This window comes from Wolffia australiana, chromosome 2 (genome assembly GCF_029677425.1).
Source record: "Wolffia australiana isolate 7733 chromosome 2, ASM2967742v1".
Lineage (NCBI taxonomy): Eukaryota > Viridiplantae > Streptophyta > Magnoliopsida > Alismatales > Araceae > Wolffia > Wolffia australiana.
Window position 1 is genome coordinate 16,542,071 of NC_135836.1, and position 27,003 is coordinate 16,569,073.

The following is a 27,003-nucleotide window of genomic DNA, read 5'->3' on the forward strand; positions in this document are numbered from 1 at the left end:
GCCTCTAGCTTGTGGACTGCGATTATCAAAGGGCAAGGAGAAGGGGTTTTAAATTAGGGCTCAAAACTTTATATATAGACTTAGAAATCCGAAAGGGCATAATGATAATTTATCAACAGTCTAATAATCATATGTATTGATTACGATTAGACAATATAAAATAATCATCATTTTAATTTTGATTTTTATATTTACTATTTTGCCATAAGTTCAAACTATCTTTCAAGTGTTAAGAGCAAAAAGTGTTTGTTATGAAGAGTATTTCAGCTTTATAATAATCTTTAATTGTTAGATATGTTTACCACATCATTGTGATCAAGATATCAAGATTGGATACTAACATCTTTATTTAATTAGTTTTCATTAAATCATTATAAAATTCAGCCTTAAATAGTTGAAGGTAGTAATTAGGAATTGAAATAAGTTATTAAACCAATTAAATGGATTCAGATTCAGTCAATTTTTTTAACAGTTTTAGAATATATATTTATCTTCATGTAATTGAAAATTGAAGTCCTAAATACGTGATTTGAGTTGTTCCCATATGGTCAAACTAAGTAGCCTTTTAATATAACTATGGTTGTCATTTTATCTTCACTTACAATCAGTCAACTAGTTGGTTGAAGACCTATTGTGGTTGGATCATAAGCCTTATTTAGACATTCATTACTTAGAACATTCGTCAAAATACACATTAAAGTATTTTACTAGAATGCCCTTAAAGCTTAATCTTCACAAGTATGTCTCCTCCCTTGATACTTGTAGATGTAGGTTGGACAGTGTAGCCTGAGTACCATTCTGGAATATTGACCCCCGATCTAGTTTTATTTGATTACTGCGACCCTGAAAGACAATGCTCTCCCGCTCTAACAAGATTCTGGCTGTTAACTTCCCTAAATCACTAGAATTCTCTACTTGGATCGTCGTGTGGAACATCCACTGCCTGCTCGTCTTTTCATCCTTTCATGCAAGCAACACTTGGGGACCGCTGCCTTGAGGTATTCTCATTGCGTTGGTTCTTTGATTTCTTTCATTATCTTCTAGATTAGCTCACGTCCGAATACGGTTCAGCCCTTATTTTCTAGGCGTAGAAAAATCACAACTTTTCTGCTGCTACTTCAAACACTACAAAGATAGCTCAGCAGAGACAACGCACCACACGTCTATATGGCGCTCAGTTCGCGGTATGTACAGGTGAGAGGACGACGGCATCTGTCGTAGCTAGCCCAAGCGCTTACCGAAGGTCGGCGGAGGTGTTCTTGACGGGCGGATAAGAGACCGCGCGTAAGCCACGGGAAGGGCGAGGAGCTTCTTGCCCTTGCTAACGTACGCTCGCTTTGTGAAGTTATTGTAGTCGTTCGCTTCAATCTCGTCCAGAATTTGCCGGTAAAGTAACAAGGACGCCCACACCTGAGAACCAATTCAATCCATAAGATAGAAGAGAGAGAAGTAGATCATGGGATAAGAATACAATTTTAAATGCACCTAAAACAGTGAAATGTAAATATATGCACTTTATCTCTTGTGGGAGAGGGATCATGAAAAATGGGTAAAACTTTTACTCGTCCTTTTTAGGAAATGTGTCTGGAAAAAGCATCAAAAAGGGTGAAATGTAAATATTTCCACACACACACTCTCTCTCTCTGTATCGAGACGGAGATCATGAAAAATGGAGATTTCTTATGGCTACTTAGTATCGGCAACGAGAACGAAAAAGCATCTAAATGGGTGAATTTTAGATATTTCCACGCAATCTAACTCTCTCAAGAGAGATTGAAGAGAAGAGATGAAGAGGATGAAGCATTGCACTTACAGGCCACCGGCTGGCATCGCTCAACTCTGTGACGCCGCTTTCTGCCTGGTCGAAGAACAGCCTTGCCCTCTTGATCTGATTTTTCATGAAGTTTCTCCACTTGTCTGTCACCCTCCCAGCGAAGATGTCCTCGTCGGAGAGACCCGCCTGGGCGAGCTCGTCTTGCGGCAGATATATTCTACCTCTGCGCGCGCTGGAAAAAATAAATCCTAAAACAATTAGATTCAACTCCGGAGTATGATTTACACGGAGAGAGAGAGAGAGAGAGAGAGAGAGAGAGAGAGAGAGAGAGAGAGAGTCGTACTCTTCTCCAACGTCTCTGAGAATGTTGGTGAGCTGGTTGGCTATTCCGAGGGCCAGAGCAGCGTTGTAGACGGCCTCCGTGGTGGCTTGCGAGTCGCCGGCGATGCCCATGACTGGCACGCTCATCAGCCCCACGGTGCCAGCGACGTAGTAGCAGTAGAGGTAGAGCTCGTCAAAGTTCATGTATCTCGACTTCTTGAGATCCAGCCGCATCCCCTCAATCATGTCCCTGAAAGGCTACACACAGCTGTTCCCCTCAGTCATTGTTTTAGGTGATGCTTGATAGGTAGATAAATAGAGATCCAGAGAGCTTGACACAGTGCATATCATTATTAAACTCCACAGTTAGTGCACCAAGGCTAGATCGATTATGGGAAATTCATGGTACAGACTTCCCTTGGCAGATCACATGATGTATTGATACCAATCCACCAGTAAAAAAAAAAAAATAGGACACTTGAAAATTAACGAGTAACCCAGATAGATACGTAGATCTTCTATAGCCCAGTCAATGCCCATGAGATGATGCATGAGAGATAAATAGATATTTGGACAAAATGTCCTCTGGGTTTTTTATAGGCCAGCACCAGGTTTTGTGGGGGGAGTGTTGGAGATCAACATCCTGCCAAATTTTAACAGAGAGGGAGAGGTTACCTGAATGTCAACAGGGAACTTGGCGACAGTATCAGATAAGGCGGCGTCGAGCATGTCGTATGGGCGGCCGGCAAAGAGATCATCCAGTCTGGAGTCCCACCTGTCGAGTGCAGCGGGAGTAATGTGTGATGCATTGGGGCCGTCCACAAGCTCATCCGTCCTTCGACACCAAACTGGAAGCACGCGTTGGAATAATGACTATAAGTTAGAGCTTTTAGCACAGAGGACTTAGCCTAAATGAATAGCATGGTATGGGAAGATTCACAGATCCCAAAAACACAAAAAAAAAGAAAGAAAATAGCCGAGGAATTACCATATATCGCCCAGATAGCCTTTCTCTTCTCGGGGGTCATGAGCAGAGTTCCTGAAAAGGACCGTAGATAAGAGACCAGAGATAAGAAGGATCATTGGATAGAGAAACTTACCCAAGTAAAAGGTCTTCGCGTACTCGGCGCAGACTTCGCCACAACGCTCGTACGCTTCGTTGAGCAGGGTCCGATCTCCAGGGAGAACGAGATCGGGTTTTTTCTCGGCGGCTTTGGTCGAACTCAGCTCCTTCACTAGAGCTGCCTGCTTGAGGACGACGTCGTAGACTCTTTGCTCGGAGGGGATGACCACCTCCCCGGCCGGATTAGCGACAAAACTCGATGAAACTACTGGTAGATAACGCCTGTTCTCTGTCTCGATCTTAACACTCGAGTAAAGCATGGGCCTGGCCCGTCTCTGATTCTTCTTCTTCGTCTTGCGCCTCTCGTCTTCAAGGCTCGGGGATGAAAAGAAATGACTCCCCCTTCGAGCCGTCTCCATGGAACAGAAGCTCGAGGAGACCTCAATGGGCAAGACCAGCCGCCCCAGGGCGACGGCCATGATAGATTAGCCGGTAGAAGAAGGCACCTGACTCGACAAGTTCATCGCGTCGTTAATTTCTCATTACCCCACTTCTTCCCGGGTTCGCAGACGATCAATTAGAAAGGAAAGAAACCATTTTCAAAACAATTATAGCAAAATCGAGGTACCCATCATGCGAGAAACGAAGAATTAGGGGAAATACTGCAAGTAAGAGGACGAAGCTAAGTTGGCGGGTTCTTTGACATACCGAAATTCGTTCCGGAGAGGGTATCGAAGAACGGTTCTTTTCAGTGCGGCCAGCCGAAGAGACAGCCTAAACTCTTTCCCTCTTGGAAAACGATCGGTAGAAGAGCATGAATACGGTATAAACGGCGAATCGGCGACACCAGATAGCCACTCGCCAGCACTTCTCCCCTTGCTCTCCCCACAGACGTCCTCAACACCTGTCCTTTCACCAATCCTCGTCCAGCTCAATTACAACGCTCGTTAATTTGCACGATTGGATTCGAGCAGGACGCGTGGGAAGGAAGCAGACGTCGGAACAAGGATAGGGTTATCGTGTGATAGGCTTGAGCGAGTGTGAAGCGGACACGTGGAAGAAAGCGATCACGAAGAATGCAAAAGGTCAATCTCTGGGTCTCCCAGGAAGTGCCACGCGTCAGGCTTTGCCCGGCCATGGTGTTGCCACGACTGTCCAAACGTTATGGGCCAGAATGGGCCGGAGATTGTACAATTGGAGAGAAACTAGGCCAATTAAAACGCGTTGCTACAGACGGCCATAGAGAGGTCTAGATTGGGTCCAGCTCCATCGGACAAGGCACAGGAACCCCCGTGGCTCTTCCCCGGGAAAGACGATAGAACTTCGCTCGTCTCGCTTGTCGACGATCGCGGCAGCGATAGCGAGAGAGAGCAGTCCACGGCCGCTTCTCCACCGTCCGATTTCCGCCCACTTCCCGACTCGTCTTGCGGCAAGGCCGAGCTCCCGTCTTTCTCCCTCGCTTCCCATATCGCCTGCGCCGAGAAAAGAGACTATTAAGTATTAACCAGCCGGTCAGGGAGAAATAGATGCTCTTTCCTGAACCATCATGGCAAGTTAATAGCAAGATCTGAACGGTTGCACGGAAAACCAACGTCGAATCTCGGTTACCCGGTCCGTGGGTTATAATTTATGAACCGCGGTCATTTATTTTTCATGTTATCTGGCGTGAGTTGCAAGAGTGTAAGAGAAGAGGAAGCGTACGTAAGTTCTGCATGAGCTACCAAAGCTGCAGGCTTTTAATAGTCCGTTTCTGCGGGAACAGGGAAGTAAAGGGGAAGAAGAGAGAGTTGGGGAATAATACCTTGAAAGGACCGGATTCCTGAAGCAGGTAGCCCAATGCATTGAAATGGCGACCGTAGTCTTGCAGAAGGAAGTCTGCGCCGGCGCTCTTCTGCCAGCAGAAGCTGCCCTTTATTCCCCATTCCGTAGAACTTCCTTCAAGGAGTTCTTCGAAAAAGGCACAAGAAGCCGCTTCTCCGTAGAACTCAGCGCTGTTCATACGGAAGTCAGTTCCAGAAATAACGAAGCAAGAGAAAAGCAACGGAGGAGAGGCTAAGGATAGAGGGAAATGTCAAGCGCAGTAAATTTTGCGGCTCAAGGCTGACCTCTTCAGAGAAGGCGGCGAGATACTCTGAGATTTAGACTGGCATTCCGCGGGTCTGACGCACTTGAGAAGAGCGTCTGGCCGGGACTTAGCCTCTGCGTCGGGGCTCGGAGAAGGATGACGCTTTCTTCCTTGACCGGTTAGCGAATCTGATGCCACGTCCAAAAGAAAGAAACCCCGTTAAGATCGCGGCTTTTTTGTTCTTACGCGTGTGGAGATCTCTTCTGGCAGAGACCCACAGAAGAGAACACGATAAAAAACAATCGACTAGATTAGAATAAGAATATTTCGCTGGTACTGATTTCTACCTTGCTTTGCCGTATCGTTCTTCATGCTCCTGTACATCTGGTGAGCAGCAGAAACACGAGAAGACAACCAAAGTTAGCGGACGAGAGACTTATGAACTAAAATCAGAAATTTATCTGTTTATCGCTCGCAAGATAGGTACCTGGAGATGGCTCTTCACGTGGGAGATGGTGAGCCCTCTTACATCCATCAACTGAAGAACGAGCTTGGGAGTGGCCTCTGGAACCAGTGAGTAAGACCACCATGTTAGCACAAACAAAGGAAAGAAGCTTCCAAGAGACGGAACGATAGATAGATAGAGAGAGAGAGAGAGACCATGTTAGAGCGAGCGAAAGAGGAAGAAAGGGAAAGAGAGAGAGGGAGGAAGACACAGAGAGAAAAAGGAGAGAGAGAGAGAGAGAGACGAAAACATTGAGACTGAGAGGAAAACGCAGAGAACGAAAGAGAGGAAAACACAGAACGAGAGAGAGAGAGACAGGAAAACACAGAGCGAGAGAGAGAGAGGAAGACGCAGAGCGAGAGAGAGAGAGGAAGACGCAGAGCGAGAGAGAGATAGGAAGACGCAGAGCGAGAGAGAGATAGGAAGACACAGAGCGAGAGAGAGAAAGGAAGACACAGAGAGAGAGAGAGAGGAAGACACAGAGCGAGAGAGAGAGAGGAAGACACAGAGAGAGAGAGAGAGAGGAAGACACAGAGAGAGAGAGAGAGAGAGGAAGACACAGAGCGAGAGAGAGAGAGAGGAAGACAGAGAGAGAGAGAGATAGAGGAAGACACAGCGAGAGAAAGACACAGAACGAGAGAGAGAGGAAGACAGCGAGCGAGAGATGAAGACAGAGCGAGAGAGGAAAACACAGAGACTGAGAGAGAGGAAGACACAGAGCGAGAGAGGAAGACACAGAGAGAGAGAGAAGAAGACATAGCGCGAGCGAAAGACACAGAGAGAGAGAGACACACACACACACAGATAGAGAGAGAGAGAGAGAGCTCTACTTTCTTGGCCGCCAAGGCGTTCGATGGCATGGACGAAGCAGTGGTGAAGCTCTGGAGTCCACTTCAAGCGAGGAACTTTGGAGCGTATGTACTGCCGCACCGCGCCATTCCTGCCGCAATTGCCCATCTTCCAACCCAACAAGCAGCGTTGCCGTTCAAGGGGAAGAACTGAAACGCTTTTCGCTCCTACACTTTGCTCTTGCCTCCCTTAATATCTATCACATCGCCGGAGAGCACAGACAGGAGTCTCTCTACTCTACAGCAACTCCGCTACTCGCCCCTAAATACTGTTGAGCTTGTCCACTGCTATAGCGACATTCGAATAGCGAGCTACACGAGCGGGCCATCGTGTGCTTGACTTGTTCGTGTATCTGACAACTAAGTAGAGAGAGAGAGAGAGAGAGATAGAAAAGAGAGAATCATGAGTTGGTGAGGACCCTCGGCAGAGAACGACGATACGGGACATGCGATTTCTTACCGTCGGCTGGGGAATTTTATGCTATCGTTAGATTGTACGCTGACCGGGAAAAATAGAATTTTACGCGTTTAGTCTAATCGGAGTGTAAGAAGCGAGGCAGGGACAGGCAATTAAAAAGGCTGCCCCCGCGCATGAAAACTCGGGGATGTTCCAGGGTTTATGAGGAAAACGGATGTCTGACACAAGAATATTGCGCGGAGCATATCGAATTCTTGTCACGAGCTATTGGACTTCTGTAGAACCCTACAAATTTCATCTTCAGAGCTGCGTCGCCTGTAGAGAGAGAGAGAGAGAGAGCAGAATCTACAGAGAGAAAATCAGGGTTTATCGAGAGGGCAACATCGCCATGATCGAAGGGCCTGGGAGAGTCAGAGAAACGCTTACGCGCTGTGTATACAGAATCCACTTGCACTGGCACTGGAGCACTAGATTATTATTGCAAAATTTAGATCGAAAACACAAATTGAAAGGCAGAAGTCGTTTCTCTCTCTAACTCGACGAACCGAAGAACCCTAATCGGACAGGTCGTACCATCCTTCGTCCTTACAGTAAAAGGGGAGATGATCTGACGGGTGATGCATACTGCGCGTCATTTCCATCAAGTCAAGAAAAGTCAACTATTTTAGGTAGCGGCCGGGACAGAGGAGACGGGGGAACAGTGATTACTGAGGAAGGTATCGCCGTCTCGGCCATTTCTCCTTAGCACGAGCCTTGGTGCCGTGTAGTGGCCACAGTGGCGAAGGGATGGCCACCAACAGAAGAGACGAAACGAGGAGGGCCAGAAAACGTCGTAACATTCCGCGATACATCATTTCATCTCTCTCTGCCTCTCTCTCTCTCTCTGCCCCTCTCTCTCTGCCCCTCTCTCTCTCTCTCTCTCTTTCTGCCTCTCTGTCTCTCTCTGCCTTTCTCTCTCTCTCTCAATCCATCTATCTCTTTTCGTCTCTCTCTCTGCCTCTATCTCCCTCGCTCTGCCTCTCTGTTTCGATCTGTCTCTCTCTCCCTATCCATCTATCGATCTCTTTCTGTCTCTCTCTCTGCCTCTATCTCCCTCGCTCTGCCTCTCTGTTTCGATCTGTCTCTCTCTCCCTATCCATCTATCGATCTCTTTCTGTCTCTCTCTCTGCCTCTATCTCCCTCGCTCTGCCTCTCTGTTTCGATCTGTCTCTCTCTCCCTATCCATCTGTCTATCTCTTTCTGTCTCTCTCTCGCCTCTATCTCCCTCGCTCTGCCTCTCTGTCTCTCTCTGCCTCTCTCTCTCTCTCTATCTATCTCTTTCCGTCTCTTTCTGCCTCTATCACCCTCGCTCTGTCTCTCTGTCTCTATCTCCTCTCTCTCTCTTTATATATATATCCATCTCTCTCTCTCTGCCTCTGTCTCTCTCTCTCTCTAAGTATATATCATATCCATCTTACAATGACATATCTACAGAGCGACATATCCATGCATATTAGTCTCTCTCTCACACTATTTATAAATAATAAAATATATCCATCCCACTATGCACACGTTAACATATATATCTCACTGTGCATGAATTATATCCCTATCAGAATGTTTTATCGACATACTATATCAATCAACCTCTCTCACTTTGCCTAAATAGTGCATCTCTCTCCCTCTCTCTTCCATCTCTTCCACCCCCTCTATCTCCCTTCTCTATAAATCTCTCTCTCCCTCTCCATCTCCATAAGGGTATACATCTATCTTACCATCTCTCTCTCTAAGAATTATCTTATAAATAATAAAACATATTCTTAATACTATGCATATGTTAACACAAATATCTCATGTGTATAATATATCCCTATCAGAATGTTTTTTTGACATACTATATCAATCTACCTCTCTCACTTTGCCTATATAATGCATCTCTCTCCCTCTCTCTATAAATCTCTCTCTCTCCCTCTCCATATCTATAAGGGTATACATCTATCTTCCCATCTCTCTCACAAAGAATTATCTTATATGACAGTGCATTCGAACAGTAGCGCGAGTGAAAGGATGGAGCAACTTGGATTGAGTGGGCGAGGGGGGGACCCGAGGGTTGCAGAAGGGACGAGAACTGTGCATGGCGGCGCAGAGAGAGAGAGAAGTGGATAGAAGGAATTATACGTGAATCCGGTGGAAATGACGTGCTAACAGTCGAAGAAGGGGATCGAGTAATGGCTCCGCCGTCCGAGGGAAAGGGGCACGACGAAAGGCGAGGCCCTGTTAACACCTCCTTAATTCCTTTTGTCTCTACTGCACGCAGGCCTGCCAAACGGAATAATGAGGCTACTGCTTGAAGGAATGATGTGGAGAAGACACTGATCATCCCCTACGAAAACGACGTCTTCTTCCCCCAGACCAAGTTCGACGAGATAGAGAGAGAAAGAGATAGAGAGAGCCAGAATTCTTGGCGTGTTCAGGGGCCGTGGTGGGGGGGGGGGGCCACTGTTTAGAGAGAGAAAGAGATGATAAGGTGGGGGAGAGGGCATTGAATGGGAGGCAGTAACTGGAGGGGGTCGATCCGTTGCCCGTTTCATCTCTCTGTGTAACTGTGAGGGGAAGATATCCTCCGCATTGTTTATGATGGGTCAATCGGTCTGTCCCGTCGTGGTCTCTAAGCACAACTATCCTCTGACGTAGACTACGTACCCATCAGGGCTCCTATTCTTTTTTGCCCATCTGTACGAAACCCTAAACAAGAAGACGGATTTTCCTCCGCCGGCGCGACAAATTAGATAGAAATAACCACAAGGATGGATAGAGAGAGACATAGGAAGAGAGAGACATAATAAGTAGGATTCTTGCGTATTCTAGCTGGTTTTGCAGAAGGTTTTGGCAGCTAGAGATGATGTGAAGGATCGCTGTTTCAACTGGTAAACTCATTTATTCTATCAGAGTTGAGGACGTATTACACTTATATGGGCACAGTGTCCCGCGGATAGAGTTATCTTATCGCCCCCCCCTGACGTCTTAAATGGACAAGATTGTCCTATATTCCTCCTTCCATCTTCGTCTGACTTGTCTCCGTTTAGCAGTCATGAGTCCCCCCCCCCCCCTCCTCTCTCTCTCTCTCTCTCTCTCTCTCTCTCTCTCTCTCTCTCTCTCTCTCTCTCTCTCTCTCTCTCTCTCTCTCTCTCTCTCTCTCTCTCTCTCTCTCTCTCTCTCTCTCTCTCTCTCTATCTCTCTCTCTCTCTCTCTCTCTCTCTCTCTCTCTCTCTCTCTCTTCCACCTCTCTTTTTCCCTTTCTGTCTCTGTCTCTGTCTCCATCTCTCAATCCATCTCTCTATATCACACTCTCTCTCTCTCTCAGCTTTCTCTTTGTCACTCTGTCTCTCTCTGAATCTATCTCTCCATCTCTCTCTGTCTATCTATCTATCTCTCCCTTTCTCAATTTAGCTACCTATCTATCAATACCTCTCTCTCAATCTACCTATCTATCTATCTCTCTTTCTCAATCTAGCTATCTCTCTCTATTAATCTAGCTATCTATCTATCTCTCTTTCTCGCAATCTAGCTATCTATCTCCCTCTCTCAATCTTATCTATGTATATCTAACTATCAGTATATCTAACTCTCTCTATTAATCTAGCTATCTATTTATCTCTATCTATTAACCTAGTAATATATCTATCTCTCTATTGAACTAGCCATCTTTAAATCTCTCTTATAATCTAGCAATCTATCAATCCATGTATCTCGCAATCTATCTTTCTATGTATAGATAGCTGGTTTAAGAGAGAGAGAGAGATAGATATATTGCAATCTATGTCTCTCTCATCACCCCTAGAGGTTGTGGGGAGGGTTGCAGTGAGAACGAGGAAGAACAGAACTCGACTTTGGGACACCTGCGGGGTTGCAGAGGATAACTGAACCGGGCTGAGGAAGGTGTAGCTCAGAGCATTAGAGAGACCTTGACGTGGCCAGCAATCCGTATTTGTCTGCTCCATTGAATGACTAAGTTTTGCCCCGGAATCCAACCATGAACCACAGGCGCCATTGAAGAGGAGCTTTTAATGGCTGGATTAATATTATGGCATACCTGCATGGCCCACGCTCTGTTCTTCCTTCCTTCCTTTGCCCGTCAGAGACAACTATCCCACTCCGTTGCCCATTTATCTCGCGCCAGAAGAAACTCGCCGGACAAATTGGATCTGCAGGCGTGTCAGAAAACGAACCCAAAGAACCGATATCCACATACATGCCTTGAGATACGATGGTATAATCATAGATACGTTAATGTTAATGCAATTGATAAATTGATACATGCAGCGACTGACATGCATATAAGAGAGAAAGGGAGGGGGTCGTATTATGGCATGCAGAGGCAGCCCACCCACCTCGTAGTATTAACGGCGCGCAGCCCGTCTTGCGCTGCGCGAAGTTTATTCAGAGAAAACCGCGAGCAGCGGTTTTCTCAGGGTGGCGGAGTGGTCCTCTTCGGCCCCCACCGCCAATCAGATTTCAGAACTAATTAAGCACCGACACGCCATTAAAATGCATAACTAATTATAACCTCTGATTCGACGATGAGCTGACCGACGGGCCCGCCGGTCAACATTGATGGACTCCGATTATGCTATTAAATGCAGTGCAAACAACCAAAAGAAAGAAAACCACGGCTTTATTCGAAGACCATGCAGAAATTTTAACTGGGTTCGGACTCGATAGATGAAAAACTAGAAATTTACGAGTTCCATGCTCGTCGGCCGGCCGAATCGCCGGCGTAGCCCGCGCCTGCAGTGCAGTGAATAAAGAGTTTGAACGCGACCGACGGTCAAAGAATTTAGACATAAATTCATCGCGTTGATTTAAAAGATATCAAATATATTGTGGAAACATGGAATAAAACACGGGGCAGTTATAACATTACTGACGCGAACTACTAGGCGCAGAGATTTGACGATCGATTCTGGGTATTTAACAAGAGTGTAATGAGGAAGATCTTTGATATGATTACTTGAGATGGCCGGAAAAGCTTGAATTCTGCCGCTGGAGCAGTTATGCATCCAAGGAAAATATTATTTTGAAGGTTTTTCAGCTACTATTTTTCCTAAATTTTGTCATTCGTCCACTATTAATGGGTGATTAAGAGACAATAAATTTTCCTGCACGACAAAGCCCAGTTCTAACTTGATCTATGACTTTCTTAGAGAGTCGATAAAGGAAAGAGGAAGAAGAATAACTACGAGCGATGTCTCGGAGACCGGAATAGATGAATGCTACGTAGTTAAGTGAACTTAATTCTTAAAAAAACGAAGAAAAGTGAACTTAATTCCTGAGAAGGCCCAAAAAACTTGTTTTCATATCGATATTCCAACAGAAAACGCATTCATGCAACAGAGATATAAGCCACGACCATCATGAAAACAATTCAAGTCTGATGAGAGGAATGGGCACGAGTGATGTCTCGGAGAATGGAATAGCAGTCAGCTACGTAGTTAAGTGAACTTCAGGTAAAGGCCCAAAAAACATATTTTCATATCGATATTCCGACAGAAAATGGATTCATGCAACAGAGATATTAGCCATGACCATCATGAAAACGATTCAAGTCTGATGAGAGGAATGGGCACGACTGATGTCTCGGAAAGTGAAATAGCTGTCAGCTACGTAGTTAAGGTAACTTAAGATAAAGGCCCAAAAAACATATTTTCATATCGATATTCCGACAGAAAATGGATTCATGCAACAGAGATATTGGCCATGACCATCATGAAAAAGATTCAAGACTGGATGCGAAGGTTTTTCTACAATACCGTTTCGTATAAAGCTATGAATGTACTACTATAAAGTATTTGCAAGTCGTAATTTCCAAGAATATGAAGGGCAACAACTTAAAAATAGTTCATTCGAGTAGTTGAAGTTTTGGGCACGATAATTATAGAATGGGGCCTAATCCACAGGAGACTCAATGAAAATACGACATTTTCTTGTCTCGTCAAAAGAGTTCAGGAGAAAAACAATCCGCCATAAAACGAAAAGGAAGTAAATTAGAGCAATACGAATACATCGTATACGCCAGAGGCTTATACTTAAATGCAAGTGTACTTCTCTGGTTCTTTGAAAATTAAAATGGAATAATAATAAATCGTGATTCTTAGAAATCATGAATTTAAATTTACAATAGACATTATGGAGATGAACTGTCAAATTGAACCTTTGGGGATTAAATTTAACAGACATACGAATTAGATTTTACCCCAAATGTAAAATCTGCCCGAAAATACACCACTGCGGTTGGAACAGGGCTAATCGGTCAAATTATAATCTCTATCTTAGTAAACAATGCCCCAATCCCTTAGTTTTGTAGTCTCATCAGTTTATGGGAGATCATAAACTCCAAGTTAAGTGCGGACAATAAGGGTTCAACTAATATCTTTCGAGCAATAAATTCGCAGTTTTGGAGATAGATTCCAAGTTGAGAAGACAAATTTCCAACTAAATCCCAAGCGGAGAGCCAATGACGTTCTAACCCGTTCACATCCAGCAAAAGAGGCAAAGTCACCCATTTGGACTTTTAAAGTCAGGTCTATGATCCGATAAGATGATTCATAATCTTGGATTTATATTCAAACACGCACCACATTATTTCCTAAAACAAATTTTTGAACGAATTTTTTTTCCTAAATAATACAGTAAGAGGCTCAGCTTAAGATGAGAGATCTTGATTTAGAAGCCCTGAATTTCAAACATACCCAGGAGAATTCGCCAGTGAATTCGAAAAGACAAGATCATCTTAAACAACAAAGACGAATCGACGAAATTAGCTGCAAATAGTCTAGGGCTCAGATTGAAGTCATCGAATATGAGCACACCTGCGACCCTAAGCATTGGCCGTGGACGGGATGAGCGGGCCATCGGCAGTCTGCTTCTTTTTCAGCTTCAGCCTTTCCTCCCGTTCGCGGATCTTCTGCATCTGGAGGAGCCTCTCCATGACAAGCTCGTACTCGCATTTCTCATAGGTATGGCGCTCGTCCTCGCACTTCCACGGGAGGTAAAACTCCTTCGATCGGCACTTGTTGAGGGGAATCAAGAGATGCGCGCATTGATCGCGGTAGGGAATCGGAACCTTCGCCTGCACCATCTCTTCCTGAGTCGCGATCATCGGCTTCGATGAACCGAGCTTCACCTCCTCCAATTCCGCCATTGATCCCTTCTCCGACGATCGATCGACCAAACCTTGCGCGATTTCCCTCCTTCCTCCCCTCTCGTTCGCCTCAATTTCCCCAATTTCCCCAAATCTCAAACAAAGTATTGCGGTTTCCTCTACGAAAGTCCGATACCGATATCGACAGCGATATCCATTAATTATAGAAAATGCAATGGTTCAAAATTATATTTATTCATACCCCCATGAACAAGTACCAACAGATTTGACTCTTGAATCAGTCTAGAATAAAGGACTAGTAAACCAAAGAGTAGATTGTAAGTTCCAATACCATATCGGATGTCATTAATATAATTGGATGACGGACGACGTAGACTGGACGGCATATGTGGTTACTGATGACTATGACCGTCTTCTTTGACTTTTCGTTGATAACAACTGACAATTTGTAAGTGACATCGCCGAGGTCAACAACTGACAATGATTGTGAATGTCAGCCATGACAATGATGACTGTGTAAATTGCAATAAAAGGTTGTCACAGAGGACAATGACAAAAATGATTGTCATCCACAAGTGTCCTTGAAGACCATGTTGATGATTCTTGCCAATGATGACAATTATCACTATGGGGTGACTAAAAGTATCAACAAAAGTGTCACCAATGAAAACGACAATTATCATTGCCAAGTACGATTATTTTGAGTGATGAGGATGATGACTGTTGTTGGCAACGGCTAGGGCTATCATCAAGGATGACAATGACGATAATAACAGTTATGGTCTGTGATAAAAAAGATCACTATTTGTCAACAATAATAATGATGATGGTCTCTGCCACAATGACAAACAATGTTGATGGAAGAATCATTGAAGAGGATAGTTGAATACATCAGGATTGTTGAAAATGATAATGATTGCTTGTCGACAATGATGATTTTTGTTTTTATGATGATAGACAATATCAATGTGTGCACTCTTGAGGAGAACGACGGATGTTATTGACAACGACTACAACTGTCGTTAAGAATGATGGCTCACAATGTTGAGGCAAAAACTGTTGATGAGGACGACAACTATCACTGACAAGGACAATGACAGCGATTATCATAAATGATGAATGTTTGTCAATTGTCATCGTAAATTGTCATATATGATAACTCTTTGCAACGTGCATGATGTAGTTGACAATCATGACAATGTTTGTTGCAATCAAGATGATAGTGATCATTGATGGAAGCGCAAGTAATATCTATTGGATGGATGGATAGGTGTTCAGAAAAAAATGAAAATGTAAGTGCAAGTAACTAAATATAGATCCTTATATTTTGCTAGGGTCAAGGCATTATGTAATTACATGAGGATTCAATAAGAAATATTCAATAAGAAATATTCGTAAATTACTTTCTTTTTCTCAGCCTACCAAAGTAGTGTTGGTCTCTACAAGTATTGGTTTGGATGAAAATGACGATTCCTTGCAGTGGAAGACTAACGAAATGGCATCAACATCAATACTTATCGATATTATGTGGCTGTCAAACCAATCACACTACCATGTTTATTTAAGTTCATTGAATAAAAATATTTACGTTCATTATTATTCCGTGTGATGTTTATAATGAAGTCCATGAATACGTGCAATGACTTAGTGAATTATGATGAGACCATAATACAGTGATCACTAATCTTTAAACATGTATTCTAAATATTCCTATTCAACAGATAGTCGAGACGGACATCAAATAATCCGAATAGAATAGCACTAGTTGATCCTACTTATGCTAAGTAAAGATGATCCTATGGCTATTAGTGTGGCGACACTAAGGATAGATAATGGGTGCTCTTTGGACAAAGACTTCACTAAATTGATCCCTTCGAATCCCTAAACCTTATTTTACCTAAACGTCAATCAAGATGATTTAAGTCACGGTTGTAAAAGTAATCCACTAACCACAGACATCAAGGACATCTCGTGAGTAGACAACTTTATTTTAAATGATTTACAAGCCTCTAATCATGGGATTCAAATAAGTTATAGATCAGATGTAGTAAGAAGCGTACGAAGATGATTGAGTGGTCAAGACGGGATCATCCATCCTCGGTATAAGATGAGATTGACTCAAGGAAGTCGATGCAGAAAAATCCTAGGCTAAGGGTAGTGAGCATATTGGAGAAGGCGTTCTCCAATGATCCCCATTACGCATCAATACTAATCAAAGGATGGATTAGGGTTTGATGATAAACCATACCCTAAGTGGTTCGAGAGTCTCGCACGGATGATGGATTATACATATATAGTAACCGATGAGAATAAAGGTTCCATGAGAGAGTTCGAGACTGCTCAGTATCTTCTAGAGCACGAGGTGTAGCTTGGCACCCCACGAGCTGGAAACTTAACATATCGTTTGGGTTAAATCGATCCTTAATTAATTAATTAATATATATATTGATATAGATAATTAATAAGGTTGGTCAATAAATGTTATTGGACCACTAATGTTATTAATTTTAATGATACGTGGGCATTGAGTGTCACACGCACAAGGTATTAAGGGCATTGGTGGATATATTTTACTTTGTAGGGTTTTTGAGAAAAACCTTAAGTGAAATATAAAGAGGGAAAGAGGTCTCATTTTAAGCACCCATGCAAGCCTGATTTGAGATCCCCCCCCCCATTTCTCTATTCTCTTCTCCACTCATCCAAGGAAGAGTGTCTTCATGGTGAGGAGATCTTCAAGATTTTCAAGAAGAGTTGAAGAAGAAGACGTGGAGATCCAAGCGCCGAGTGATCGTGTGGATACTTCTAGAGGTCGGACACATGAATGGCTTCAGAACGATCTCAGAGCGGCAAAGTCAAGGGTGGAATGAGTTCCCCACAAGGTACGTTCAATGTTTTATTTTAAATATTGATTGTGAATCGATCGACACATTTTTGCATCCATGAAAACGTGTCTACCATGGATGAACCAAGGGACCGAACCCAACATCTATAATGCCATCCTTCCCTACCAAGCCATCCTTATCACATCGTCTTTTTTCTGACACATATGTCCCCAGAATGTTATTGTTGTTTGGTTATGTTGGCTTGATTGATTATCAAAATGTTATCAGATGCAGCGGGATGAAAATAATAATTCAAAATTAAGCTATAAAACAAAAGATTGACCATATCACCTTGTGTGGAGCTGACTCAACTCTCACTTTATTTTCTAAAAGTGTATCTTTAAGATGTTCACATGTACAACATCTATACATATCCTCATGAACAATAGAATGATGGATCTTTTTCTTGAACTTCTTCAATTCTTCTTGAAGATTTGGTCAATCTTATCACCATCTGGTAACACTTAAAGGAGATGGATTTTTTGAGAAGGGGAGAATAAAAGGGGGAAATCAATTTTAATTAACTATAGTGACATATAGCTTCAAATACATGAATTATATAAGAATATTGAACCAATAAATATATTAAATTCCTAGATTGTGGGATGCGAAGCTATAGTTCATGCTCTAGAAGATAGATTGGAGTAATTAAACTCTCTCAAGGAACTATTACCTTCATCATTTATCGTACATGTGTAAGTCTTTGTCTACTTGAGACTCCCAATCACTTTTGGTATAGTGAACTATTAAACCTTAAACTATTACTATAGTTAGTATTGACATGTGACGCGGACCATTGGGGAATGTCTTCTCCAATATTTTTGCTACCCTCACGAGGAAATTTAACACATCTTCTGCCTTGAACTAACTTCCTCTCATACTATAGATGAATGGTCTAATCTGACGTCCAATCACCTTTGCATACTTATTATATATATGAACAAAGAATGATTTGAATTGCATGATTACAGGTTTATAATTGTCCATCCACAAGATGTCTTTGACGTCTTAGGTCTTAATGCCAATTACGTGATTCTGGCATGAATCAACATGGTTAATAATCAGGTATGATGGATACCATTCAGGAATTTAATTTAGTGAATTCTTTCTCTAAAGAGATCCCACCATCCACCCATAGAGCATCTACACTAAGGGTCACATGTACTTATCATAAAAGAATGATTACATTGTGTTATCCATTTATGATAGTTTTATGTTAATCTGGAGTATCCTTTGAGTAGGAATACTCATATTACATGTTAAAAGACCAATTATAACTATATTATGGTCACATCATAATTCACTAATTCATTTCATGAATTTATGGACTTCATTACTAAAATCAGATGAGAATAGTAATGAATAAATATTTATTTCAATTAACTTAAACATGATAATAAAGTGTGATTGGCTTGATGACCACACTATTTCCATCACCATGATCACTATGCATTTCAATTGATGGCATCCCCTACCTCTTGGAATCTTGAAGCTCAACCTAGATGGTGCAGCCTAGGAAAACTCGTGGCATGTCCAAGGTAGAGTAATATTACTAGATCATATAAGAAGAATCATTTTTTTTCTTATTTCTATGATGTTTTGACTAATAATGTGACAGAGATGCATAATGAGCAATTACTATGTGAGGACCAGAATTTTCATGCTATCATCCTTGCATCTAGCTCACACTTGTTAGTCAATATACTCCATGAATGTTCTTATTCACACTTTTGTCTAAGATGAATTTGTGAGAGCATCATAAGGTTATGTAGGAGACCTACTAACAACTCATTACCAAGTACTCGAGGGTATTGGATAGTCTACAAACTAGCCAATCATGAGATATATTTCAACATGCATTGTTTTCTTGTCGTGGCAGGACTTTCCTTGAAATGCACATGGTGGATACATTCTTGAATATCTTGACATGATTTCCATTTGGATATGATACACACTTCCATTCAACGACCCACAATAATGATGTATTGCTTGGAGATCATTGAGGATGGAGTATCTGATTTGGGTGTCTGATAACACACATTTTTGGTAGATTAATCTGATCATGTTTACATGTTTACTTGCATTAAGTCAATTATATTTGTGTGTAACCAAGCTTAAAATTATTAAATCTATTTTTAAACTGATGTTTTGAATTTTTTGAATTTTTACATATTCTTAGGGATTTTTCAAACAACAAGTTCTTAAAGTAAATAATTTTTTGAGTTACAACATGATTTTTTCCTGAATTTTTTCGACATTAAATTTGTGAAGATATGATTTTTCTAAGCTGACATTCACATTTATTTATACATTTTACAATTTTATTTCATTTTAGATTTTTTGGGTCCTTTTTATTCTTGCAATGCCACAAGGTCGCCATTCGAATTAACGAACTGCAACGAATGCATATTTAAGGTTAATGATTGGCGAAAACCAATCATTCATCGTAGACCATTAATTAACTGTTTCTTTCTTAACTTTTTAAGTGCAGGGGTGACGTGGCCCAATAAAAAAAGGATCAAAATTTTCACAATAGATGAGATGCGAGGACCGGCACAAAATTAAAATAAAAAAGTTTTTATTCTTTAGCTTTTGACTGCTGAAAAGTTGTGGTGTCGATGACGTGTCATGGACACAAGGCACCACATGAACGTGTGGCACGCATGTGTGCACATAACGTATGCATGTGATTTTATTATTGGGGGAGAGGAGGGAGGGCGATGACATGTCATGGACACATGGCGCCACATGAACATGTGGCACGCATATGTGCACATAACGTATGCATGTGATTTTATTATTGGAGGAGAGGAAGGAGGGCGATGACGTGTCATGGAGACATGGTGCCACATGAACATGTGGCACACATGTGTGCACATAACGTATGCATGTCATTTTATTATTGGAGGAGAGGATGGAGGGTGATGACACGTCACACTTTCTTAATGCCACCACATCACACATCCTCCTATATTTAAATATTATTATAATAAATAGTATTATAATAAATATTATTATAATAAATATTGTCATTCATCTCGTATATTTTTTTATATGACGTGTGGCGCAACAGGATCCATTCATTGTGAATGATGAGGATGAATTTGAGCCAATCATTTGAATAAATGTCACGATGACACAAAACCCTAACATAACGGCATGACAGTGTTGACGAAAATGAGGAGAGAGAAATCTTTTGATTAAATAATCAGCTAGGAATCGTCCAATTTCTAGGCTTCATATATGACGAACCAGAACTCCTAAGGATAGCTTTATCTTTATGTCCTCTATCCATCCATACAACTGGATCCATAAATTGAGCTCCCAATCTTTGTTAAAAACATCTTTACGCTCATTTCCTCCAAGAGAGGCAGATTAAAAGAAAGTGAAGTTTTGAGGGTCCATCAAGAGTGTCCTTGGTGTTTTGAGTTCTTAGAGAGGATCAACAGAGAACTGGGGAGGCTGATTTGTGTCAAGAAGATGCCTTGATCCCTGCAGAACATAGACGTCTTACATTGGTCTTTCTTTACCAATCTAGGCAGATCATCCTTCACTCTTGTCCATCATCATCCCTACTTATCACCATCTACCATCCACCTCACGGAACACCTATGTTGTCACAATCTCGTCACGTGTCCCCACTCTTTTTGTCTAAAAAAACCTAAACCACTATCTTCCCCCATTTCACTCATCACGCTACTCCTACTTCACTATCTCCATCATATCACTACCTCTTACATTATACATATCCCTTATTGTCATCTTCAATACACCCTATAGAGAGAGTTATTTCCCTAAGATCCATTCCCTATGGAGAAGACCTTGCTCATGGCTATCTAGATAAATTATTTATGAGTAAAAGCTTATAAATATTATTGATTAAACTCAAATTCACAACGGCATAATTTTACTCTGATGTTGAGTTTATCATCGCTTCTGACTTATCGTCTTGAACGAAAACAAAATCCAATTACATCCTGAACAAGAGTGTAACACCGGTTCCTCCTAGTAACGAATATTGAACTAAGACTTGTTAAGGGTATTTGCCTTGGGTTGTTAGGCAATGGCCGCTCTTGGACCGTGAGTGGTTAATGATTACACCTAGCACCGAGATTTAAGGCAATGACCTCTACCTTACTCAAGTTTGTCTCTTTTCATCCCTAGGCCATATCACCTTTCCCCTTCACATCTCACATTGCATCAATAACATCTAAGTCTTTAATCTTTTTGAGTCATATGCTTCTATGTGCTTGGGGCCCCTCACACCATATATAATATCACTCTTTTCATATATATGATGCCCCTGGAAAGCTGCGACCAAGGACGTGGCCAATAAGGGTTATTTTTTGTAGAAAAGGAAAATTATGTTTCATGAGCGGACAACATTTAGCAAATTAGTAAATAAATTATCAGATTCAACTTTAGAAATGAAGGCTTTTGGCAGCCCCGAGCACATGCAGGCAATCCTATCCAATCAAAGACATATTTTTCTCTCAGGCCATCCTACGAGAGTGTCGTCTCTTGTCCCACACCTCCCCAAGGCCATATGACATGTCCCTCATCCCTCCTTCCAGATCTCGTAATGTCCAACGCACGATGCCTAGCATCCTTTCCATCCCTTAACGTCGTCAGTCATTCATCTTGACAACGCCATAGCGGACAAAACGATAGCCTGCTTACATCTCTATCATCAAGTATGTAGGGTTAATATACATCCTCTGTCCATTCCGTCATCCGTCCCGTCCAAACCCTCTGAAGGAAACAAAAGGAAACTGCGTCCGTGGATGCGGACGAGATGGTAATTATGTTCGTAGATGAAAAAATTGTCCCACCCAGGACTTCGGACGATTGACATGATGAAGAATCGCCCGCTCGTCCCCGAACTGGATGATTGGTTTGTCCTTTGATGAAACAACCCTCCCATCTAGGGCCTTGGACGGGGGATGGGACGGTTATTTCGTCCTGTAGGAGTATAGTATGGACGTGACAGGTGCACCTGCCCGACACATGCTTGCCACATGTCAATTTCTGAGTGGTCTAATGATGATGCACGCCCTGTTTCGTTCCGGGACAGTTTCGGATGAGACGGGACATGGACAAAAAAAAATGGGACAGGACAAACCCTGAAAGGGACGATTTTAAAGAAACTCTAAAAATTGGGACCTAGGACGGGACGTCCCGTCCATCATGACGTCTCGGACGATCCGGAACTTTATTAGGTACAAGTAGTGTTCGCCGACCGATATCCGTCCGATATCTGGTATCGGACAACCGATATCGGATATCGGCAATAAAACCGGGACAATTCCTGATATCGGATATTGGTCGATATTCGTCATTAAAGTGTGGACGGATATTGAAGATGGATATCGGAGGGGTAAGGACGATCTGGATATCGATATCCAGTATCGATAGAAAAAATAATATTACTCATCACATTCGATGATTTATGTACATCCAATGCCATGTACTTTTGATATATATTCAACCCCGGTTAATACATACAATGCAAGACTTTTATTTTCTTTCACATGGGATAACAGGATTCGGAGTTTACATTAAACTTTGAATCCTGTTATCCCATATGGAAGAAAGTAGAGATCGTGCGCCGTTTATATTAGATAAGGTATTACATTTGTTAAACAATTTAGTAACATTTTAATAAAAATTCAGTATATTTTAAGCCGGTTATATATGCAATATATTTAGGATATTAGTAACTTATCTAATAAATAGAGCCCAAAATTTCTATTTTCTTCCATATGGGATAAAGGATTCGGAGTTTGATGTTAAACTCGGAATCCTGCTGTTATCCCATATCGGAAATCGGCAGTGTAGCAACCGATCCCTGATATCGTCATCCGATATGTGAATATTGGATAACGATATCAGGGATCGGTTGCTACACTGCCGATATCTGATATCGGTATCCGTCCCGATGTCGTCATCCGCCTCTGTCTCACGTGGAGGATTCCAATATCCAACTACCCTCTTCCGCACGACGATTTGTCTAACTGCTGCTTAATAATGATTAAATAATATTTTTATACAACCCTTCTAAGTTGGCTATCGGAATCCGATATCCGATATCCGATATCGTCATCCGCCTTGTGAAACAGAGGCAGATGACGACATCGGGATGGATACCGATATCGGATATTGGCACTGTAGCAAATAGTACCTGATATCGTTATCCGATATCTGGATGTCGGAAAAAATGAATACCGAAAATTTGATTTTTGGTATCTGGTACGGCATCAGTCCCAATACTGTAATCAGGGGGGGGGGGGGGGGGGGGGGGGGAACCGGTATTGGGCCAAGTTCCCATCAGGTCCAGACACTGTCTTCACGTCGGGTATATAAACCCCGACCTTCAAAACCGGCCCAACAACTTTATTTGGAGTACGACGGCGGCCAGAAGCTCCGATGCGGCGGGTCTCCGGCGAAGAGAAGGGGGAGGAGTTCCTCCGTTGGGCGGCGCAGGCAGGCATCTCCGACGCGAGCTCCTCTTCATCTCCCTCCTCGCCATCGCCTTCATCTTGCCTGGGAAACACTCTCCTCATCTCTCACTTTCCCAATGCCGGCGGGTGAGAATCTTTCCCTCTAGGGCTACAAATCTCCCAAATTCGATCTCAATTGTTCGAGATTTTGGCCCCCAGACGAGGCTTGGCTGCCGAGAGAGACCTCGCGATCGGTGAGAGAGTTCTCAAAGTGCCGAACGCCGCGCTTCTGACGAGCCAGACCGTGATGAAGGCGAACGCGGCGGTGGCGGACTGCATAACGCGGCGGCCGAAGCTATCCCCTGCGCAGGCACGGCAACTTCTTCCTCCATCATTCCTCTTCCTTTCTCTCCGATTGATTATTTTATTCTCAATTCTCGATGATTTTGTTCTAACCGATTTGTTTGTGATCTCTCTTGTGCAGATATTAACTGTTTGTTTACTGGTAGAAGTGGGGAAAGGGAGAAATTCTCTATGGTACTTGTATATCTCCCAATTGCCGCGGATCTACGATACATTGGCCTATTTTTCTCAGCTCGAGATCGAGTTTCTGCAGGTCTCATCTCTTGGCGCTTGTTCACTTAAATCATCTGCTCAATCGAGGATCGAAATTTTTTCTTTTTTCAATTAGGCCGAAGATGCGATCTGGAGTTCTAAGCAGGTCCTTGCTAGGGTTCATTCGGAGTGGAAAGAAGCTTTCGATCTATTGCAAGAAATAGGAATCAATCCTCGCCTGACAACCTTCAAATCATGGCTTTGGGCCTCAGCCACTGTAAGTTCAATTATTTCTTCAACTTTAAAATTTACGGTTAATTTTATCGACTGTTATTTTGATTTTTTACAGGTTTCTTCTCGGGCTCTGCATTTACCCTGGGACCCGGCAGGCTGCCTCTGCCCCGTGGGCGATCTATTCAACTACGCTATACCTGGAAATGAAGCGGATGAAGAAACAAACAGTCAAAGATTAACAGACGGCGGATATGACGAGATCGAGGCAGCTTATTGTTTCTACGCAAGAAAATCGTATAGGAAAGGAGAACAGGTGCCTAAGCTCCATTGAAAATTATTTCTTGAATCTTGGTAACTGCTGAATCGATCGGTTTTACAGGTCCTGCTATGCTATGGTTCTTATACGAATTTGGAGCTTCTTGAACACTATGGGTTTCTGCTGGGCTCAAAAAATCCGAGCGATAAGGCGTTCATACCGGTAGAATCCTCGATCCGTTGCTCTAGTCAGTGGCAAAGCGATGCAGTCTATGTTCATGGAGATGGAAGGCCTTCTTTCGCTCTGTTATTAACTCTTCGACTTTGGGCTGCGCCAGTGCATCTACGAAGAACAATTGGGCAGCGAGTTTACTCGGGATTGCAGATTTCAGTTGATAACGAGATCTCTGTGATGAATTGGCTCCAAAAGACCTGCCAAAAAGCGCTAGACGGGCTTCCCACTATCCATGATGATGATTGTTTACTATTGAACAAGGTTATAAAATTGCAACTTCAGTTTTCAGAAGGAAATGTAGTTTGTCCGGTGAAGATTCTTCAGGATGAAGAAATTCGGAAGATTCTTCAGGTTGATGAGACTTCCTCGTTGGAGAAGCAGAAGAGATCGATGGAAAGATTCAGATTGGCATTGGAGTGGAGAATAAACTACAAAAAGTCTCTGCTTCGATGTATTTCTTATTGTAAGGAGACTATACGTACATTAAAACTGACATGATTTCCCATTAACTATTAGATTGCTTGTAAAGTGTAGTTCAGAATCCTGGCTTGCATTTTCAGAGTCCCCGAGAGGATAATGAAATTACATGTTGCATAGACTAATCAGCGTCGATCAGTCGGGGAAAGGATCATCAGTACAACACACGACAAATTTAAAATTAAGAACTTGTCATCCAAAGTAGAACTTTATTTTGGTGGTGCAAAGAAATTATCAACGGCGCCTATACATGAAGGAATACAATCGAATACAAGGAAGAATCTGTTAGATCTATGAACTACCGGTTGATTCGAAGTTGTATGGCGTTTGCTGTTCAGAATCCTGGCTTGCATTTGCATCATCTCCGAGGAGATGATGAAATTACTAGTTGCATAGACTAATCAGCGTCGATCAGTCGGGGAAAGGATCATCATCACATCACAAAACGGAAAATATCACAGCAGGAAGGACGAAATGTAAATTGCTAAAAGGAAGATATATCAACGATGGCCTGTGAAATGACGGCGGTGGATGCCGAAATCTCGCTTCAGGCAAGAACAAGGTTGAAACTGATTTCGCGTCGCCTCATACGCAGTCAGCCATGGAGTGTGGCCGCTGGTAATCAGTTTTCCGACGCGTACCAATCATAATACCGAAGAACAACGAAGAAATTGGGGCTCTCCCTTTGGGCGGGATGAACGAAGATGAACCCTAGATGAAATTTTTTTTCTGAATCCTAATATCGCACGAGTATTTATAGTACCCCTACCGTTTTCCCACGTGCGACTGCATCCAACGGTCAGTAGTAGTGTCCGGCGACGATGATGACTCTGCAACGTTCTCAACTTTTCAAATTTTTATCCCCAAGTTTTATTATTTACTTAGAATTCTACTTGGGTATACTCATGGCCAAGTACACAAGTGAAGATACCAAGACCATGGTCGTCAATATTTGATGTCATTGTCCTCATCATATGAAACTGAAAAAAATAGAGAAAGTGATGAAAGAATGATAACACTTTGTAATCTTCATCTGTTAGCAATATGTAGACAGAGGCAGATGACGAGTCCATCATCATCTGGACGTAAACCAACGACAACAATGATGATGATGATGGTGAATCATTGTTCTCCTCCTATCCTTGCCTGCATTGATGATGATCACTTGATGGCAAGCCTATTGGCTTCCCTCCCACTAGTGATACACTGTCAGATACTTTAGAGAAGAAAAATATAATTGGGGTTTAACCATGTTTGGGTAGTGTCAAGGAAAAGAGAAATTGGAGAGAGGAGGAATCCTATTAGAGAGAAAAGACTCACTTTTCATTAGGTTTTTTTCGGATACATATACACGTATTGGGCTTGCACTTCCAGCCCAATATATCTCCCAACATCAATTAAAAGGTCAACAATTCTCTCACCTAAACTAACCCAAGCTCGGTGGAGTGCAGCCGAAAATATACTGAAAGACGTAATATAACTGACAAGACAAGGGGGAACGACGTAACTCGTCGGTGGCAGCGTTCATCGTCGGAGGCTTTGTCGGTGCACGGGCCAGTGCAGACATGTAGGTGGAGGCGTGCTGTGGATGAGCCACGGCTTGGCTTGACTGACGGCAGTGAGAGGCGATGGGCCAGCAGCGAGGCAGCTCTAGCAAATGGTGGTGCTTTATGGGCGCGACCTTATACTAGCCGGTGCAGTTGCGAGCGACAACAGACGTCCTAGGGCGGGCATACTCTATGCAACAGGCGAAGGGTAGTGAAGTAGCTCGGGGAGACATGTGGCCGGGC

At 42.7% G+C, this 27,003-nt stretch overlaps 4 protein-coding genes and 2 non-coding genes across 6 annotated transcripts; 1 reads left to right on the forward strand and 5 right to left on the reverse strand.

Moving 5' to 3' along the window:
* Nucleotides 1-1,053: 1,053 nt before the first annotated feature.
* On the reverse strand, nucleotides 1,054-4,080 carry PSY (PHYTOENE SYNTHASE). The gene is made up of 7 exons (XM_078592333.1): nucleotides 3,867-4,080; nucleotides 3,196-3,664; nucleotides 3,084-3,134; nucleotides 2,771-2,943; nucleotides 2,118-2,353; nucleotides 1,814-2,006; nucleotides 1,054-1,410 (listed from the first exon to the last, which is right to left on the reverse strand). The coding sequence occupies exons 2-7, from the start codon at nucleotides 3,635-3,637 to the stop codon at nucleotides 1,222-1,224; spliced, it is 1,284 nt and encodes a 427-aa protein (XP_078448459.1). The 5' UTR covers nucleotides 3,638-3,664; nucleotides 3,867-4,080; the 3' UTR covers nucleotides 1,054-1,221.
* A 148-nt stretch (nucleotides 4,081-4,228) lies between these two features.
* On the reverse strand, nucleotides 4,229-7,108 carry LOC144717022 (myb family transcription factor MOF1-like). Its single transcript, XM_078592334.1, has 6 exons — nucleotides 6,559-7,108; nucleotides 5,711-5,787; nucleotides 5,571-5,607; nucleotides 5,264-5,411; nucleotides 4,960-5,149; nucleotides 4,229-4,630 (listed from the first exon to the last, which is right to left on the reverse strand). The coding sequence occupies exons 1-6, from the start codon at nucleotides 6,683-6,685 to the stop codon at nucleotides 4,373-4,375; spliced, it is 837 nt and encodes a 278-aa protein (XP_078448460.1). The 5' UTR covers nucleotides 6,686-7,108; the 3' UTR covers nucleotides 4,229-4,372.
* A 4,523-nt stretch (nucleotides 7,109-11,631) lies between these two features.
* On the reverse strand, nucleotides 11,632-14,307 carry LOC144717023 (NADH-ubiquinone oxidoreductase B18 subunit). The gene is made up of 2 exons (XM_078592335.1): nucleotides 13,843-14,307; nucleotides 11,632-11,761 (listed from the first exon to the last, which is right to left on the reverse strand). Exon 1 carries the CDS (start codon nucleotides 14,172-14,174, stop codon nucleotides 13,851-13,853), a length of 324 nt encoding a protein of 107 aa, XP_078448461.1. The 5' UTR covers nucleotides 14,175-14,307; the 3' UTR covers nucleotides 11,632-11,761; nucleotides 13,843-13,850.
* A 9,113-nt stretch (nucleotides 14,308-23,420) lies between these two features.
* On the forward strand, nucleotides 23,421-25,251 carry SDG40 (SET domain group 40). Its single transcript, XM_078592336.1, has 6 exons — nucleotides 23,421-23,604; nucleotides 23,677-23,827; nucleotides 23,942-24,073; nucleotides 24,149-24,289; nucleotides 24,362-24,559; nucleotides 24,626-25,251. Exons 1-6 carry the CDS (start codon nucleotides 23,444-23,446, stop codon nucleotides 25,232-25,234), a joined length of 1,392 nt encoding a protein of 463 aa, XP_078448462.1. The 5' UTR covers nucleotides 23,421-23,443; the 3' UTR covers nucleotides 25,235-25,251.
* A 15-nt stretch (nucleotides 25,252-25,266) lies between these two features.
* On the reverse strand, nucleotides 25,267-25,377 carry LOC144700336 (small nucleolar RNA Z103). The gene has a single exon (XR_013580711.1). It is a non-coding gene; the product is annotated as a small nucleolar RNA Z103 (small nucleolar RNA).
* Nucleotides 25,378-25,542: 165 nt separating this feature from the next.
* LOC144700337 (small nucleolar RNA Z103) lies at nucleotides 25,543-25,653 on the reverse strand. The gene has a single exon (XR_013580712.1). It is a non-coding gene; the product is annotated as a small nucleolar RNA Z103 (small nucleolar RNA).
* Between the last annotated feature and the right edge of the window lie 1,350 nt (nucleotides 25,654-27,003).

What these genes read in the sequence shown, in the direction of transcription:
- PSY (XM_078592333.1), bottom strand. Translation starts at nt 3,637, where the DNA reads ATGGCCGTCGCCCTGGGGCGGCTGGTCTTGCCCATTGAGGTCTCCTCG. An exon ending in CGCGAAGACCTTTTACTTGG is followed by an intron (nt 3,135 to 3,195) that starts GTAAGTTTCTCT and finishes GGTCCTTTTCAG; the next exon opens with GAACTCTGCTCATGACCCCC. An exon ending in GGCTATCTGGGCGATATATG is followed by an intron (nt 2,944 to 3,083) that starts GTAATTCCTCGG and finishes GCGTGCTTCCAG; the next exon opens with TTTGGTGTCGAAGGACGGAT.
- LOC144717022 (XM_078592334.1), bottom strand. Translation starts at nt 6,685, where the DNA reads ATGGGCAATTGCGGCAGGAATGGCGCGGTGCGGCAGTACATACGCTCC. An exon ending in ACGCCTTGGCGGCCAAGAAA is followed by an intron (nt 5,788 to 6,558) that starts GTAGAGCTCTCT and finishes CACTGGTTCCAG; the next exon opens with AGGCCACTCCCAAGCTCGTT. An exon ending in TCGCCGCCTTCTCTGAAGAG is followed by an intron (nt 5,150 to 5,263) that starts GTCAGCCTTGAG and finishes CCGTATGAACAG; the next exon opens with CGCTGAGTTCTACGGAGAAG.
- LOC144717023 (XM_078592335.1), bottom strand. Translation starts at nt 14,174, where the DNA reads ATGGCGGAATTGGAGGAGGTGAAGCTCGGTTCATCGAAGCCGATGATC.
- SDG40 (XM_078592336.1), top strand. Translation starts at nt 23,444, where the DNA reads ATGCGGCGGGTCTCCGGCGAAGAGAAGGGGGAGGAGTTCCTCCGTTGG. An exon ending in GGCTTTGGGCCTCAGCCACT is followed by an intron (nt 24,290 to 24,361) that starts GTAAGTTCAATT and finishes GATTTTTTACAG; the next exon opens with GTTTCTTCTCGGGCTCTGCA. An exon ending in CGTATAGGAAAGGAGAACAG is followed by an intron (nt 24,560 to 24,625) that starts GTGCCTAAGCTC and finishes TCGGTTTTACAG; the next exon opens with GTCCTGCTATGCTATGGTTC.